Source organism: Amphiura filiformis, chromosome 3 (assembly GCF_039555335.1).
Source record: "Amphiura filiformis chromosome 3, Afil_fr2py, whole genome shotgun sequence".
NCBI lineage: Eukaryota > Metazoa > Echinodermata > Ophiuroidea > Amphilepidida > Amphiuridae > Amphiura > Amphiura filiformis.
Genome location: NC_092630.1, coordinates 43398033 through 43413804, shown reverse-complemented (window position 1 = coordinate 43413804; position 15772 = coordinate 43398033). Strand labels below are relative to the sequence as shown.

The 15772-nt window shown below is 36.5% G+C and overlaps 1 protein-coding gene across 1 annotated transcript in view; it reads left to right on the top strand.

The window, feature by feature from the left end:
* Positions 1-221: 221 nt before the first annotated feature.
* LOC140148570 (triacylglycerol hydrolase DDHD2-like) overlaps positions 222-15772 on the top strand; it is a 42481-nt gene continuing 26930 nt past the window's right edge. Inside the window, 5 exon segments of the mRNA XM_072170571.1 lie at positions 222-376; positions 6799-7095; positions 12012-12214; positions 13457-13664; positions 14091-14287. Coding sequence (XP_072026672.1) covers positions 262-376; positions 6799-7095; positions 12012-12214; positions 13457-13664; positions 14091-14287 — 1020 coding nt within the window. The 5' untranslated portion in view covers positions 222-261.

Below are 15772 nucleotides of genomic sequence, written 5' to 3'. Positions count from 1 at the left end.
GGGTAAAGGCCGAGAGGGGGTGGGGGGCAAACGATTTTTAGCGAGCTGTTCGAAAATTATACCCCCCCTCCGGGGCTCATAATTATTGCACAGCTCCTTAGATTAGAACACAAACCAAAGATTTATTCTTATTTTGTTAGCCTTTTGTTCTTGGCTAAGCACATCCTTTTTAAAAGAATTTTTATTATCATCACATTTACTCAGTTTACTGCATGGAAACTAGTCTGAGAAGTGACGTGGTATTTTGGACAGGAAGAAAACATGGCTGATCAAAACGAGCAGAATCCACCGCCCCTTCTTTTATTTCCAGCAGGCGGAGAACTTGCTCCAGATGCATTTCGTCCTGTTCCTGTCACAGCTTCCCTTTTCCCAGCAGGTAAGTTACCATCACTTGTAATATTTTAGAGGTAATAAGACTCTAACACGGGAAATGCCGGTTTGAGCGACATCGACGGGAGCAGAATTCAACAGCCGGCAGTCATTACCATAGTCACCCACTCAGTCATAGTCATGATATTGAGGGTACATGCCACAAAATAGCTTTCCATAGACTTTACGTGCAAAATAGGGGTCACGTTTTAGGCTATAAGTCGAGTTACGTCTTACTTTGAAATATATATTTGATATCATCTTAATCAGAACAAAATTCTGCATAACATATCTGAAAATGACACCATATTTTAGGTAGGGATGTTCATAAAATTTTGAAGTTTAATATTTTTAGCTGAAAGTTCTTTCATTTGAAAGAGAATCAAATTACCTAAACAATAAGGGGTCAATCATGTTTCTAGTGCATATACTTTTGAAGTTACAGACAAAAATAGTGTCATCAAATTGCCCAAAATTTTGTGTGTGAAATTGTGACAGCAGGCACATGTACAATGCACACTACTGTATGTGACCCCAGATGACCTCCTATTCTTTACTGTAAGAAAGCTGTTTTGGATGGTCTTGATTTACACACAAATTGCTTTTGAGCTAAATCGAGCGTCGACTTGGTGGAACATGGATTGCACTATGTGATAGTTTATGAATCCAGTATCATGCCAGTACCAACATAAGTCAACATCACTTAGGTTTTGTTTGTCAGAATAAATTTTTAGTGATTTTCTCCATTGAGCCCCACAGTAAAGCCATTTTTGGACCGTACATGCACATTCCACTTCCCTATGGACGAATAGCGCCACCTATAGTGTGTGATGTGAGCTAGCCTATTTTAGGTCTACTTTTTGAGAAAAATAGCGCTATATAAAAAGACCCGATTTTCCCGTGTTTACGTCCGACTGCTAACTGCGTTTTGACCTCGTGTATTCATGCGCTCATCATCGTAAACATCACTCAAATTTTCGCGTTTTCTGTTCAAATTAGTAGAGATCACATTCACAAGTTCTAGCAAAACACGATTTGCAACACTAAAATTGTTAATATTGTTTTTATTGTACCGATTTTGCACATTTTTATGCAAAGTTGGGACTATAGTCGTGATAAACTTTTACCGGAAACCGCTTCACTGGCGGATTTAGTGGTATGAACCCTTGAAGAGGCTAAAACATCGTTTTTAGGCCTTGAAAATGATTTTGCTATCTTTTTCACTACATTTTGAATTGTAAGAAATTTTGGGTTATTTTCTTTCATACTTTAGACAGGATGTCGATTTCAAGCACAAGCATGATAGCCGACAATTGCCATTTTTCGTCATTTTGATGCACATGAATGCACAATGGTTGCTGATTTGCTATTTTCATGAAGATATTAATTGATGTTAAGAGTAAACGTTCTTTGAACATCTTTTACAAGTGCATAACTTCAAAATTAAAACATTCTCGGTACCTGCAGAATATTTAAAAAGACAAGAAATGTCAATCAAGTAGGCCTACCCCCCCCCCCCTCCAGCGTCACTTTTAACCCGTTTTGTCCAAAAAGCAAATGTAATGAATGGCTATTTGAAATTAAATATTAATATAAATTAAACTTTGAATGTTATAACAATTTAAAATACTGGACAGTGGTATAAATAAAGCAAACTAGAAACTTAAATATCTTAAATCTAATTTTTATGTAATTTTATTAAAATTGAAGGCCAAAACTTGAGTTTAAATGACAAAAAAATTGGTTAAAAAATAACAATGAAATTGAAAAACTTCTTTGTAATTTAAACACCAATAAACAATGTTTTCAATATTTTGAAACTCTTCTTTATTCATATCAAAAGGTTTCAAACTTCTACCAAAATCGGAACTTTGATTAAATTGGAAATAAAAGTAAGCCTATTCGCGGCAAACGACGTACAGCGAAAAAACATGGCGGCGTCCATGCACGCCGCTTGTTGATGTCCTTTCTCATTTCTTCGCGTGCATTTTAAATAGATAAAGACGCGCGGAAAACGCATGGAATTGCTCCTTAAAGGGTACATGCCACAAAATAGCTTTCCATAGACTTTACGTGCAAAATAGGGGTCACGTTTTAGGCTATAAGTCGAAGTTACGTCTTACTTTGAAATATATATTTGATATCATCTTAATCAGAACAAAATTCTGCATAACATATCTGAAAATGACACCATATTTTAGGTCTACTTTTTGAGAAAAATAGCGCTATATAAAAGACCCGATTTTCCCGTGTTTACGTCTGACTGCTAACCGCGTTTTGACCTCGTGTATTCATGCGCTCATCATCGTAAACATCACTCAAATTTTCGCGTTTTCTGTTCAAATTAGTAGAGATCACATTCACAAGTTCTAGCAAAACACGATTTGAAACACTAAAATTGTTAATATTGTACCGATTTTGCACATTTTTTATGCAAAGTTGGGACTATAGTCGTGATAAACTTTTAACGGAAACCGGGGCCGCTTCACTGGCGGATTTAGTGGTATGAACCCTTGATAGCCGGCAGATGGCCAAGTCGAATTTCCAATTTTCTTGAACGCTACACAGTGCTGAGTCTGAGACTAGTAGTTTCAGGTATACTAGTCTCAGGCTGTAGTCGAGTCCAACTTGTCCGAGTCCCTGATGTCCTAGTCCAAGTCTTTGCATCAGGGCCTGAGTGAGATTGGAATTCCAGTTTCCTTTCTCACGAAGTAAGGGCTAAGAGTAAAATTGTACAATTGTGTTTGGGAGTCGAGTGGCCTTCTCTCTTTTCTCTTTTTCCTAGCTATTTTCTTCCATTTCTTGCTTTGTTGATCAAAGCTATCTAGGCCAGCATGCATACATTAGCCTACACTGGCTATTCAGGCTTGTGCATTTGTATGAGCTTGGAACGGTCCATGGTTTTCCGTGGATTAGCATGTGTTCCTCACGGACCAACCTGGGTAAACAAACAAACAAACAAGTCCAAAACAATGATGTCCAAGTCCGAGTCCTGAATGTCTTACAATTACATCATACATCATTACATGCTTTAGGTATCCCAGGCAAACCTTAGTTAACACATTTACTAGTCAGCGAAATTCGCCGAGACCGGGGCCCAAACACAATGCATATTTACATAGAAATTTGAATTTTTTTCTTCGAGAATAGGTCGGTGAAGGAAACCTACATAAATGTTTTCTATACGGTACTTCACTTGACCCAAATATATGATTTTTTATGGTGATAATCAAGTGGCACATGGAGTTTTAGAGGGATTTTGATAGCAGTTCCATTAAAAAAAGCTGCTGTCGCCATGAGACTAAGATCTAGAAACACCCCTAAATGCCATTCTGGGGAATTTTGCTAGCAGAATCTTTTTGATGAAAGTCAATCTTTGACAAGATGTAACTTTGTTACGGAAAGTGCTATGACAAAAATGTTTTCAGTTTTGGCTTTCTTTACTCAAAGGCTTTAATTTGATATATAAAATGATGCAGTTTGATGGCAAATTTGAATTCACCTAGCATACCTACATGCTTAATATTGATGTGATCGAGAAATATATCAACTGAATTACTATCCATAACGTTCGCTTTTGTTCGTATCTCTTTCCTTGTTGAAAAGGTATTCTGTCGGTCCGTGCCACGACACATCACTTACGGTTGATGATGTGACTCACGGTCGAGTGAAAACAAGTCCCTGATTCGATTTTTTGTTGATGATTTCTGTCATTGGTGTTATGTAAATTTTGATCGCAAATAGTCAGTGGAATCAAACAACCATTTCTTAGTCTTCAGAGTGGAAGAAACTTATTTGATTTACCGTTTATATACTGACAAACTTAAAATTAAATTCCATGGTCGAATGTCGTTTTTTCCTAAATTGGAATGTCACTCAAACAACATTGCTATGTAGCCTCCTTCACAGCCAATTTCTGTCGTTCATAACAAACCGTGAGCCACATGCAGTTTGGGCTCGATACTAGAGATAGCCCGGATGTTGGACCGACAGAATAACGTTGTGGAGATAGGAACATCCGGGCTCTACTCTGCCAAGTTTGGCTGATAACTAATATGGTACATGAACATTGAACACAGTCTTTTGTGCCTATGTAAATTAGTCATTGTGTAAAGCTGTGTTTATACCATGGGTTACTCATCATCAGACTGACTGAATCATTGTCGTTTACAAGTTATGTGTGTAATTTTAGAGAATGTTGAAAAGCGATTGAGTATAAATGCATCTTTAGAAATGACCGGCGATTGTGTGTTCTCAAGTGGGTTTTGGCCATGTGTTTTGAACTCGCCACCCTTAGCGTTACATCACAAATATTATGGATTTTTACACCAATCAAGTTTCAAATTAGAATATCTCCACAACTATCAACCCTAAACTAGCAAAAGTATACATTTTTTGGAAAGCTGAAGGCAAAAGCAATACACATATTTTGAACTGAAACATTTTACCCCTAACCCATAGGCCTACAAAAAAAGTAAGTCCATTTAGATTCCTCATCAAATTTCCTCTCAGAAAATGTAAACTTTGACTATGATAGGATAAATAGCAATAAGCAATTTAAATATACACATTTCAACTCATTGTACATGGTGACCTTGAAATTATACAGGGTGGAATAAAAAAAAATCCAAATAAAAAATGGGTCACTTATTGCATTGCTTATTACTAACTTGCAGTTATAAACTGAAAGTAAACAACATTGATTTGGTTAGATGTTAGGGGAGCCTGCTGACTTTGGAAGAAAAAAAATCACAGCTGTTTGGTAATCTCGAATACAGGGTGTCCCAAAATATGTTCAAATTTTTACAATTCAACATATTTTGAACTGAAACATTTTACCCCTAACCCATACAAAAAAAAATAAGTAAAAAGTAGATTCCTCATCAAATTTCCTCTCAGAAAATGTTAACTTTGACTACATGTATGATAGGATAAGTAATTAAAAATTTAGGGCAACTTTTAGATTTTGAAGACATCCGCATTGCTTATACTACAGTGTTTAATATGAAAACAGGTAGTTTTGCACATAAAAGTTTGCATTTCATAGACTAAACCAATCATAAAGAGTTCAAAATGATTCAAAACAGTTAGCAGAATGAGTAATCTTTCAAAAGAGCTCTTAACCATGTCTGTAGCCCATATGGATGCAAAGATATGATCAGTTGATTCAACGTGCACACACAAAATCTTCATTTCCCATAGACTTTACACATACCGCCACTGCCTCATCCGCCACCGCCTCATCCCCCACCTCGGTCATTCTGAACTCAAACAACTCTAACTCCACTATCTTAGCTGATAAACAATTCTCCTTTGGAGGTATGTTAGGGCATAGATTTAGCTACAACATGACACCAAACACACATCAATGTATCCTTTTGTTTAAGCAGAGATATAACAATTTGAACGAGTCTCGATTTGGAAAAGCGTAACAAACCACCATTTTTGGGTGGCGAGTTCAAAACGCGTGGCCTTTTATCATGTTTATTAGTGACCTGACACACATTTGTATTGGTTCGATCAAGCATTGAAATGGTTTCATTTTTTGTACTGGATCGTTCAAGCATGCTCAACAAATTTTTCAATGTAATTGCCTCTGGCAGACTGGCCCTAGTAGAAGTAAAAACGGATACTATGGCCAGAGTTCTAGGGCTAACTATCCACAACGACACAATAGTTTATTTCATGATCTGTGGATAGAAGATAGAGGGTGCTAGTGTAACACGTTCAGTCATAGCGTCGTCAGTTTTAAAACGCATTAAAACAATTTTTTAGATTGTCCAATTTGGCTACAATTTAGCTTGGCTAACATTTATGTGTCTTAGCTGAAGTGTTTGCTTACTTTTAACCAGAATTTCGAAACACAGGCGCTGAAGTACAAATTCCTACCATATTATGAGTCTGTTTAATTTTGCAACCTTGCTTGATCAAAGTTGTTTTGACGACTGACCAGCACCGCTCAATACATACATACATATCAATGGGAAAATCCAGTGCTGGGCAAATCAATTGATCTCCCGATTGGCAAACGTTGACTTGTCATTGCAAACTGATGGTGATACCCTTCCGGTGTCGTATTTTCTTGAACATGTGAGCCCAGCACTACATTTGTTGATCACCTATTTTACAATGGTGACTGTGATGTCTGAGGATCACTCGAGAAAAATTGACGCAAAATGTTGTTTTTCGTAAGTACAGTCATTGTGAGGAGAGCTGAAAGTCACTCTTCCATATCCAATTTAAGGAGAGCAGTAGGGAGCGATTGTTCTTGCTCTCTTCAAAAGGCAGTCCCTGGTGCTCATAGCACCCAAGGGTAGAGTGTCAGTCATCAGGGGCTGCCATTAAATTTGCCTGACTGCTATATCAAAATGGTGGTTTTTTTTCTTTTCTTTTTTTAAATTTTCCTCCTTTCATATTAATATTTTCTAGAAGAGGGTGAAGCAGACAGCTTCCTCGGACAGACAGAACCAGCTGACCAGCCTCCAATATCGCAGCCCTCAACATTTTCATTCTTCCAGCAGCAGCAACAGCAAGGAACACCATCAGCAAGTCAGTCGGATCCATTTGCGAACATTAGCCAATCTAATAGTCAGATAGCACCACCACCACCGCAACCACAAGCAAGTATGTCATCCCCAGCAATGTCGCCCCCTGGAGTTTCTTCTCCACCATCAGGATTTGCACCGGCACCTTTCAGCAGCCCTGCACAATCACCAATGAGTCATGGTACGGTAGGAGCAATTCACACCCCTAACCCCATAAGAAAATGATGGAATAATAATAAAATAGAAATAAAGCCAAACAAAGATTTGAAATGGAGTAGGGCATACGTAGCTTTACAAGAAATTTAAAGTAGTTGTGCTTTGAATATAAACCCAGACATGCCACCTAGTAATGTATGGTTTTCTTTTACAAAATATGGTTCTTACGCCTGCTGCTGCAATTATATGCAAACTGTGCAATGATTTACTGTCTGATAGCTTGACCAGAAAGGTCTGGTCTACAGTCACATGGGTGGTGAAGTATGCTACCAAGTATGCTACCAAATCAAACTCACTGAATCAGCATTAATTGGTTATAGTAAGTGATTGAAAGTACTACGTGATACTTTTAAAAGGGCTTGCTTAAAAATATATGGTTTTTCTGTGAAAATATGATTTTGTGTTTTTCGAAGTTGGCATGTCTTTAAAACTTTAGTGGTCGATGTGACATTATATATTGTAACAGAGCAAAATGGTTAAAATCTAGTGAGCTGTAGATGATCCTGTTTTCATTGTCAATCCATAGACCCTATAAAGATCAAAGTTAATTACTTCCCTGGTCATCGGAATGAATTATATTTGGTAATATAAAAAAATTAATGTGACTAAATCCTTCACATAAAAGCAGTTTTTGCTAGAGTAGTTCCCATAAAGTGTAAATTTTCTGACTATATCTCTTTAAAAGTGTAAAATGTCTTAACACCAGAATCTATATCTGCCTCACTGAGCTTTAAGAAGTCATGAATATCTCATTAAGGTGGTACGAAAGGCAAAATCAAGTTGCTCTGATTGAGATTAAAATAGACTTGTTGCAGAGAGATATGCAAAATAATCTTAATTCTAAAATTTGAGCCAAATCGGACAAACGGTTTTTGAGATATTGCTGTTGAAAGATTCTTTGTATTCTATTGTTTTTGCCAATATATTGATGAAGTTAATGAAGAAAATTGGCAAAATGTGCTCATTAATATTAATTTTTGCCAATATTTTCCCAATATTTTATGAATAAACCTTCATACTACTTTTACCTTTAAAATTTTGACCTGAAACTTTTGCCAATGTGTCTCTATGACCTAAACCTTTAACATGTGATTTTCCATAAATCTAATTTGCATATTTGCATAATTAATTAGCCTTAAGTATAATGCTAATTAATTATGCAAATATGCAAATTAGATGGGCGGAAAATCACATGGTAATGTTTTAGGCCATAGAAACACATTGGCAAAGTTTCATGTCAAAATCATATAAAATAAAAGTAGTATGAAGGTTTATTCATAAGATATTGGTATTAAAAACTTCGGTCGAAGTTTTGCCACAAGTTTAAAAAATAAAGGTCAGTTCATGAAAAAGAAGAAGTTAAATTTAGCAAAACGCGACGAGGTTTATTTGCCCGTAAAGAGAGCTCTATTGTTCCGCTTATTGTATCCGCTATTGTATCCACTATTGTATTCTATTCATAAAAGCTACTGCAAGAATCGCGGCAATCCCTGATATTGCTGATGTCTACCGCCGGCGTTTCGCATTTATTAACAATCAAAATTATCCCATACTCTTACATTTATAGTCTTATTCTCACCTTTTATATAATATTAAGAAATTGCAATTATGAAAACTACAAACTTTGAAAGTGAAAATATATTTACCATCGAAAATATATCATACTTAAATTCTATAGAGTCTATAATATATCCAACCCAGAAGTGCCCATTTATTTAAATTGTTGTAATAGCGCCCAAATATCCCCACAAATATCTTATACACGATTTTATTGATTCATTTTGGGCTAAATCAAAAGTCAGAAGTAGTTAAAAGGGCAACATCCTCACCATTACTTGCTGCTTTACAAATTATCCTCGCTTGACCAAACACGCATAATACGTTGATCGAAAAACCTAGCGTGGTTGTCTTAACAATGCAAAAGAGATGTACAGCTTACCCACTAACACTAGCTCATTTACAAAAACGTAGTCCATCGATAGTGCGGACACTCTTCACTCGCAAACCACCAAAATTCGTGCTATTTTGGCGTTGGAAAAGAAATCTCGTGAATAGAGTGCCCTCTCTACTATCTGCCTACATGTTTACGTTCTAGAAATGCCAACTAAAATCATCCAACAACTTCATTTTAAGAATTATTTCAGTATAGAAATCAATAGGAACAGAAAGAGTATGGTCTACACATTCCAGGAAAATGTTTTATTTGTTTCTTCCGCCATTCTATATTTCCCTAAAATTATCACATTTTTTCTCCAAAATCCTATGTAAATGATTCTCCACGCTACGCAGAAATTATGTGCGATAAATCATACAAATTTGCCACAATTTTACATCACTTTAGACAGTATTGCATATCTTGATGATTTTTAAGCATTTTCAACGGCAACTTGAGTATATTCAGAAATCAAATATCGCGCCAAGGGGATGACACTCTTATTCACGCATTCATTTACAACATAAACTTGTATCGAATCCCGTGGTTTTGCGACCAATGAAATGTCCGCACCCTGGATTTATTCATCCCTGGTATGAATTATTTATTAGGTTTGTCAAGGCAATAACCACGATCCGTTTTGTAATAATATAAAAGCACTTGCAATAGAATCCCGCTGAGTTCAATGAACTGCGCCCTGAAACCGATGGAGAGGTGCCCCATAAAGAAGCTATTCCATTGACCTCTATTAACAGGTCAGTGAGCTCTCCATACACAAATGAACAAGTACAATAGGACAAGGCCAGCACCTATTACCTGCTTTGTAACATGTTATTTTGAAGTCGTGAAGATTAGTAATCGTCTGTGCATATGAACTGCGCATTTATGATGCAAAATATTAGTTCTATATAATATAAAATTACAAATACTGGTATTATGATACACGGTATAGGTGATATATAAAACCACTAATAAAATCATGTCATCATGGCGTCATGTCAAAGGTTCATTATATCCCGTATGTTTGTCTAAATTCATATATATATTTGAAAAAAAATTCTACACCCATTTAATATGTACTCAGGTGGAACCTTGCCTTTTTAATTTTCATTTCTTTTTATGTAACAAATTCAGGTTTTTCCATTACGGGGCCGCCGGGCAATACAAATTTAATGCTAACATTGAATGAACGAGAATCAAGAATGGGCGTTTCTAGTACATACAGCGTCTGACTCTACCTGAGGACCTAGCCTAAGTCCCATGGGCTCCAAGAGTGGCTCTCCATACACACATGAACAAATACAATGACGGGTCGCCATTGCACTCCATACACAAATGATCAAATACAATGGAGAGTCCGACTGCCATGCAAATGAGCCAAGTGCCCTCTCAAGGGTCTGCTCTGTGATATCACACTGATCAGACTGATCTTTATGTTATTACAGCGAGGCTCATATACAATGTTCAACACAAAGTGAACGATGTTATAACTTGGAGGGCTAACAAACCAACACCGCCAAATTCGACTGACGTGTGAACAACGTGGGATGCTATGAGGAAATTGAATACTCGTTGTCTGTGCATGCATGTGTGTTTATGGTTCGGATAGCGGTTACTTAGCAACTCTCGTTCCGCCTTGGGTTTATTGAATACACTCTATATAAAGTCATCAATATGTCGTTTCCAGTCCTTGGCTGAACTATTGGGTTCAGCTATTAATTTTTAAATAATTCTGTTAACCCCATAGCATTAAAAACTAGTATTTTGATAAATAAAATAGCTGGATGCGGTATGCAGCTGATTGGGGTGGTTACGGTCGTTAAAACCACTAACCATGAAATATGGATATCCAACTAGTTTGCCCGCAGAAATTACAAAAGAACCGCTAACCATGAAATATGGATATCCAACTAGTTTGCCCCTCGGAGCTTCAAAAAACCACTCACCCAAATATGGATATCCAACTAGTTTGCCCGCAGGGCTACAAAGCACCATTAACTGCGAAATATGGATATCCAACTAGTTCACCTCGCATGGCTACAAAGAACCACTTAGCGCGCAATATTTATTTACCAAAAAAAAGAATTAATATCTACCAAAAAACGTTTCAAAAGCGTAAAAGCGGCCAAAGTTTAAAAATCTTTCCTGTGTGGCTTTTCACCCTTTTTTAAACTTGGTCCCATTTATGAAAGTTTCTAAAGATCCATACGAAATCATCTATAGGCTACTTGTTGGTTTTCTTAGTTGTCAGTGTTTATTTTGTAGAGCAAATGAATTAATGTTCGTATGCGTAATTGAAGTTTTTTTCCGTATTTTATAGACGTTATAATGTATTTTGTAGCAAATACTCACTTTGTTTAATTCTTCATCGTCATGTGCGATTCTGCGCCTTATGTACAGATGTAGGGCCTATATGTAGCAGGTTGACACACAGTCAATATATAATACTCTACTACTCTTTATGATCACGCAATATAATAAAACATAAACCTTGAAATGTTTTTGATAATGGTTGCATGTAAAAATTAGGACTCATTCTTCATGTTATTACTACTTTACTAAATGGGACCAAGTTTTAAAAAGGGTGAAAAGCCACACAGGAAAGATTTTTTAAACTTTGGCCGCTTTTACGTTTTGAAACGTTTTTTTGGTAGATAATATTGGCAAACATGAATATTCATGAGCACATTTTGCCAATTTTCCTCATTAACTTCATCAATATATTGGCAAAAACAATAGAATACAAAGAAACTAAAAACATGCATATCTTGACAACCGTATGTCCGATTTCCTTCAAACAAAAACTATTTTGCTCAGTGTATTTCGCTTAACTTATTCAATCTATTCAAATGGTTCTAAATTCAGTTTCTGTTTTCCAGAAACATCGTTTCGAACCCCCTTAAATGTTTAAAAATGTTGACTAATAATATATAAATTTTAATTTCCAGTGCAAGCGTACAGTGCTCAAGGGCCACCTCCAACAGGTCCATCACATGTGAGATCTGCCCTGATGGGATCGGGACCTCGTAGTTTGCAACACAAACCTATGGCACATCCAATGAGTGGACTACCTCCTACATCAAGTCCACCAATGATGCCTCCACCAACTGGACCTCCTCCCTCTGGTGCTTATCCAATGCAACAGCCACAGGTATGTTAGGAAGTCGTATTTGCAAAGATACAAAGTGTTAAACGATGACCCCAGAGGTCGAAATAAGGGATAGCCTGCTTGCCATTGCTATTCAATTTTCTACCCATGTAGCCTGTTGGGATATTGATACTCAATGCCATGTCTAAATTTCACATGCATGACATTTTTAAGTAGATGACAATTTAAAGTCCTAATGTACGATTTCCTTCAAATTTTAAATTTGTTATTATATACTCAAAATGCTGAAATAATACTAGTATAAATTGTTGGGAAGGGTTTCTGTCCATTTTGAGCTGAATTAACAAAGTAAAGTGAAAACAACCTTACTGGTTATTTTGGCTGTGTAACATGTAGTTCTATAGGAGAACATAAGGTCATAATTTCATGAAATTATGACTTTATGTCGAACTTTGCTCTGTTGACCAACAAATTTGGCAGAGTCCATTTAGGTGCAAGTTGGGACATGTGTAAACATTACAAATACCTATGCCAAAAAATCAGGGTTGAAAAAAAACCCCCAATTTTATATTATAAGATCGTACATTATGGCTTTAAGTAAAATGTGTGTGTTGTGTGTTTGTAGTGGAATAAGACAAGAATGTGTTGGCAATTTTGTGTTACTCACATGGGCCGTAACTGAATACTCGGTGAACGTTTGGTTCAATTAATTTTGGAAACAATGTCCTTTCTCTTGGGCTACTGAATTTCCTTCTGGACTATCAGAAAATGTGGCTAGATAGTCCAGATAAGATGGCTATCAGGGAATGGTCCCTTGTTTCGACCACTGTGATCTCTGTTCACACAAGGGATATTGCTTCATTTGAATAAGATTAAAATTTGGTGAATTAAAATGGCTTTGTTCTCCAATTTAAACAGCTTCATTCAATTAAGCAATTGTTTCATTCGATTTAGCGAAGGCTAAATTTGATGAAGTGATTTTATTATATGAACTCACACTACATTTTATGAAGCAAATTGCTGCATGCATGTGTTTCCAATTAGAGTACTTCTTTGCTACATATTACACTAATTTCAATCATCATTAAGTTATGTTTAATGTGGATGAAACTGCATCATTTCAGATTTGATATTAGGATAGGCTGTTGTTATGATTAGTGTTGACCGGTGAACAGTACAGGTGGTGTGCTTTATTATTTTTCTCCACATTTCATGTAACCTGTACACAGATTTCAAGGTTTGGTCATAACCATTTTTTTTGGTCTCATTTTTTGTCTTGTCTAGTTTGACCCCAGCAGACCGCCACCAACAACAGCAGAATTCCAGGAGATATCACAGCAGCATCATGATCATTATGGAGGCTTGAATGCTTTAAGTGCAGGCTATGTCCCAGTACAGCCACATTGGTATTATTGCAAGGACCAGGAGAAACAAATATGGCATCCGTTCAGTGTCTTGGATTCAGTACGGTTGGAGGAAGCACTTATTGCAGGTAGGCTGCTTTACATTGCAAGTACATGTAGAATATTTTTATATGCTACGTTGCGTACATTGATGTCTCTGGCTCTTATAGAATTCTGATATTGATACAGGGCAGAGGCAGAAATTTGCCACTTTTACACCTGATTGAAGTATAGGGATTCCCTAACTTGCTGGTGTGTATACATAGATTGAACTATAATTATTTACTCATGTCATGAACAAAATCTTATTCCAGGAAAGGGCAGATATTCCTTCACACTTTGAAATCTAGTGTAAAATTTGAACTAAACCAACATTTTTCATTTTCTACATAATCCTGAAATTTATTACAGATAACAATTGAAGTAATTATGGAAGCCCTCAAATTATTAATGGTAACAAAAAATTAAAAAATTGTAATTGAAAGTTCATCAGCAAAATGTTGTATTCCTTACAGCTCAACAACAACCTGATGAGCATGTGATAAGTACCAATGGTGGGAGATATGATGTACGCTTACATGAACGCATGAGGTACTCCATCTTTTGGCAAGAGAAACCGTCACAAGTGCGCAGATGTACATGGTTTTATAAGAGTGATGAAGACAGTAATAAGTTCATCCCATACGAAGAAGAGATGTGTGCGAGTTTGGAGGTAAGCCAAAAGAAGAGGGTACCTAAAGCAGGCCCCAAATATACATGTGCTGCTTTCTGAAGAACAACTTCACCATATGCAGTGTGTCTTATCTGTGTGCATGCTGCATGTTGTGACTACAGTTCCTGAAAATCGCAATATAAATGGTCAAACATTACTGTCACACATTGTGTGTAAAACTGGTCTCGCGGATGCCTTTACAGAAGGAGCCATAAAAGTCGTATTTTCAGGAACACATGTTAACAGATGTATAGTCCACATATCTACCTCAAGTCACCGGCACTAGCTTTGAACTTCAGTATGTACTGCGTTGGCTTAGCGTAGTTTCTTTTGTGTACATACGCGCTACTTTGATGGCGCGCATAAAAGTATGTACACGCACCAAATAACACACTAACATAGAACATACTGAACTTCAAAGCTAGTGCCAGTGACTTGAGGTAGATACAAGGACTATAGTATGTAAATGACAAAGACTTTTAGCTTAGGTTCTAATATGTTGATTTGTTGGGGCCCGCTTTTTGGGGAGCACCCTGTAAGCCCTTTGTGTGAATTTACGTAAGCGTGAGTTGGGACTTGATTCATGCACGCAGTAACAAAAACCAAATAATTTTCGCCAATTATGTGCTGAACAAACTTTATCGAAGTAAGAGCTTGTAGATTTTTGAAAATAATATATGTCCCAATTCCCAATATATGAAATTATCCTGGGTGTGTCTTCTGGAAATTAATTTGACAGAAATATCTTCCCACAATACAGTACAATATGCATATTGCAATAACAAAGGAGATAGATTACCATACCAACAAGCTGTATCTATTGTTATGCAATATGTCTATTACCTTGTGGGGAGGAATTTTGGTACAAACTGACTTCGGTAGAGAAATCCAGGATCCATGTGTTAAAAGAGAGACATTGAAGAATGAAATGAAGTAATGCAATATCTCTTCCCCATCCTGTTTCCAGGATGTGCAATTTTGTGCGAAAATTGATGTTTTGAAGATCAAATTCCGATGAATTGTATGTGAGACTAAAAATGCATGATAGTTTTCATAGCTCATGTTATGTACATGCTTACTCCACCTGGAAACAATGTTGGAGCAGACATAATAGTAGGCATGTCCACTAAAAATTGAAGTACTTTTAAATTGATTCAGACCTAACTTATTGGATGGGAATTGATGAAAGAAACATTTTGGCGTTTAAATAATCTTAATCGGACGTTTCATTCCAGAGATATGGCCTTTCGAAAGTGTCACGGTTTTATATAGGGCTGCTAGAACATGTTAAAAAGTTAAAGTCCAAAAGGAATACTAACAGAAAGTGCAACTTTAAGGTACTTTTTCTTAATGTATTTATTAACTATCTTATCTGGAACATTATATTTGCTTATAACAACATGAAAATAAGATCATCCTGAAAATTTAATCGATTTTGTTGACATACAACAAAAACTATAAGACCTCAAAACCCATGGTTTGTTT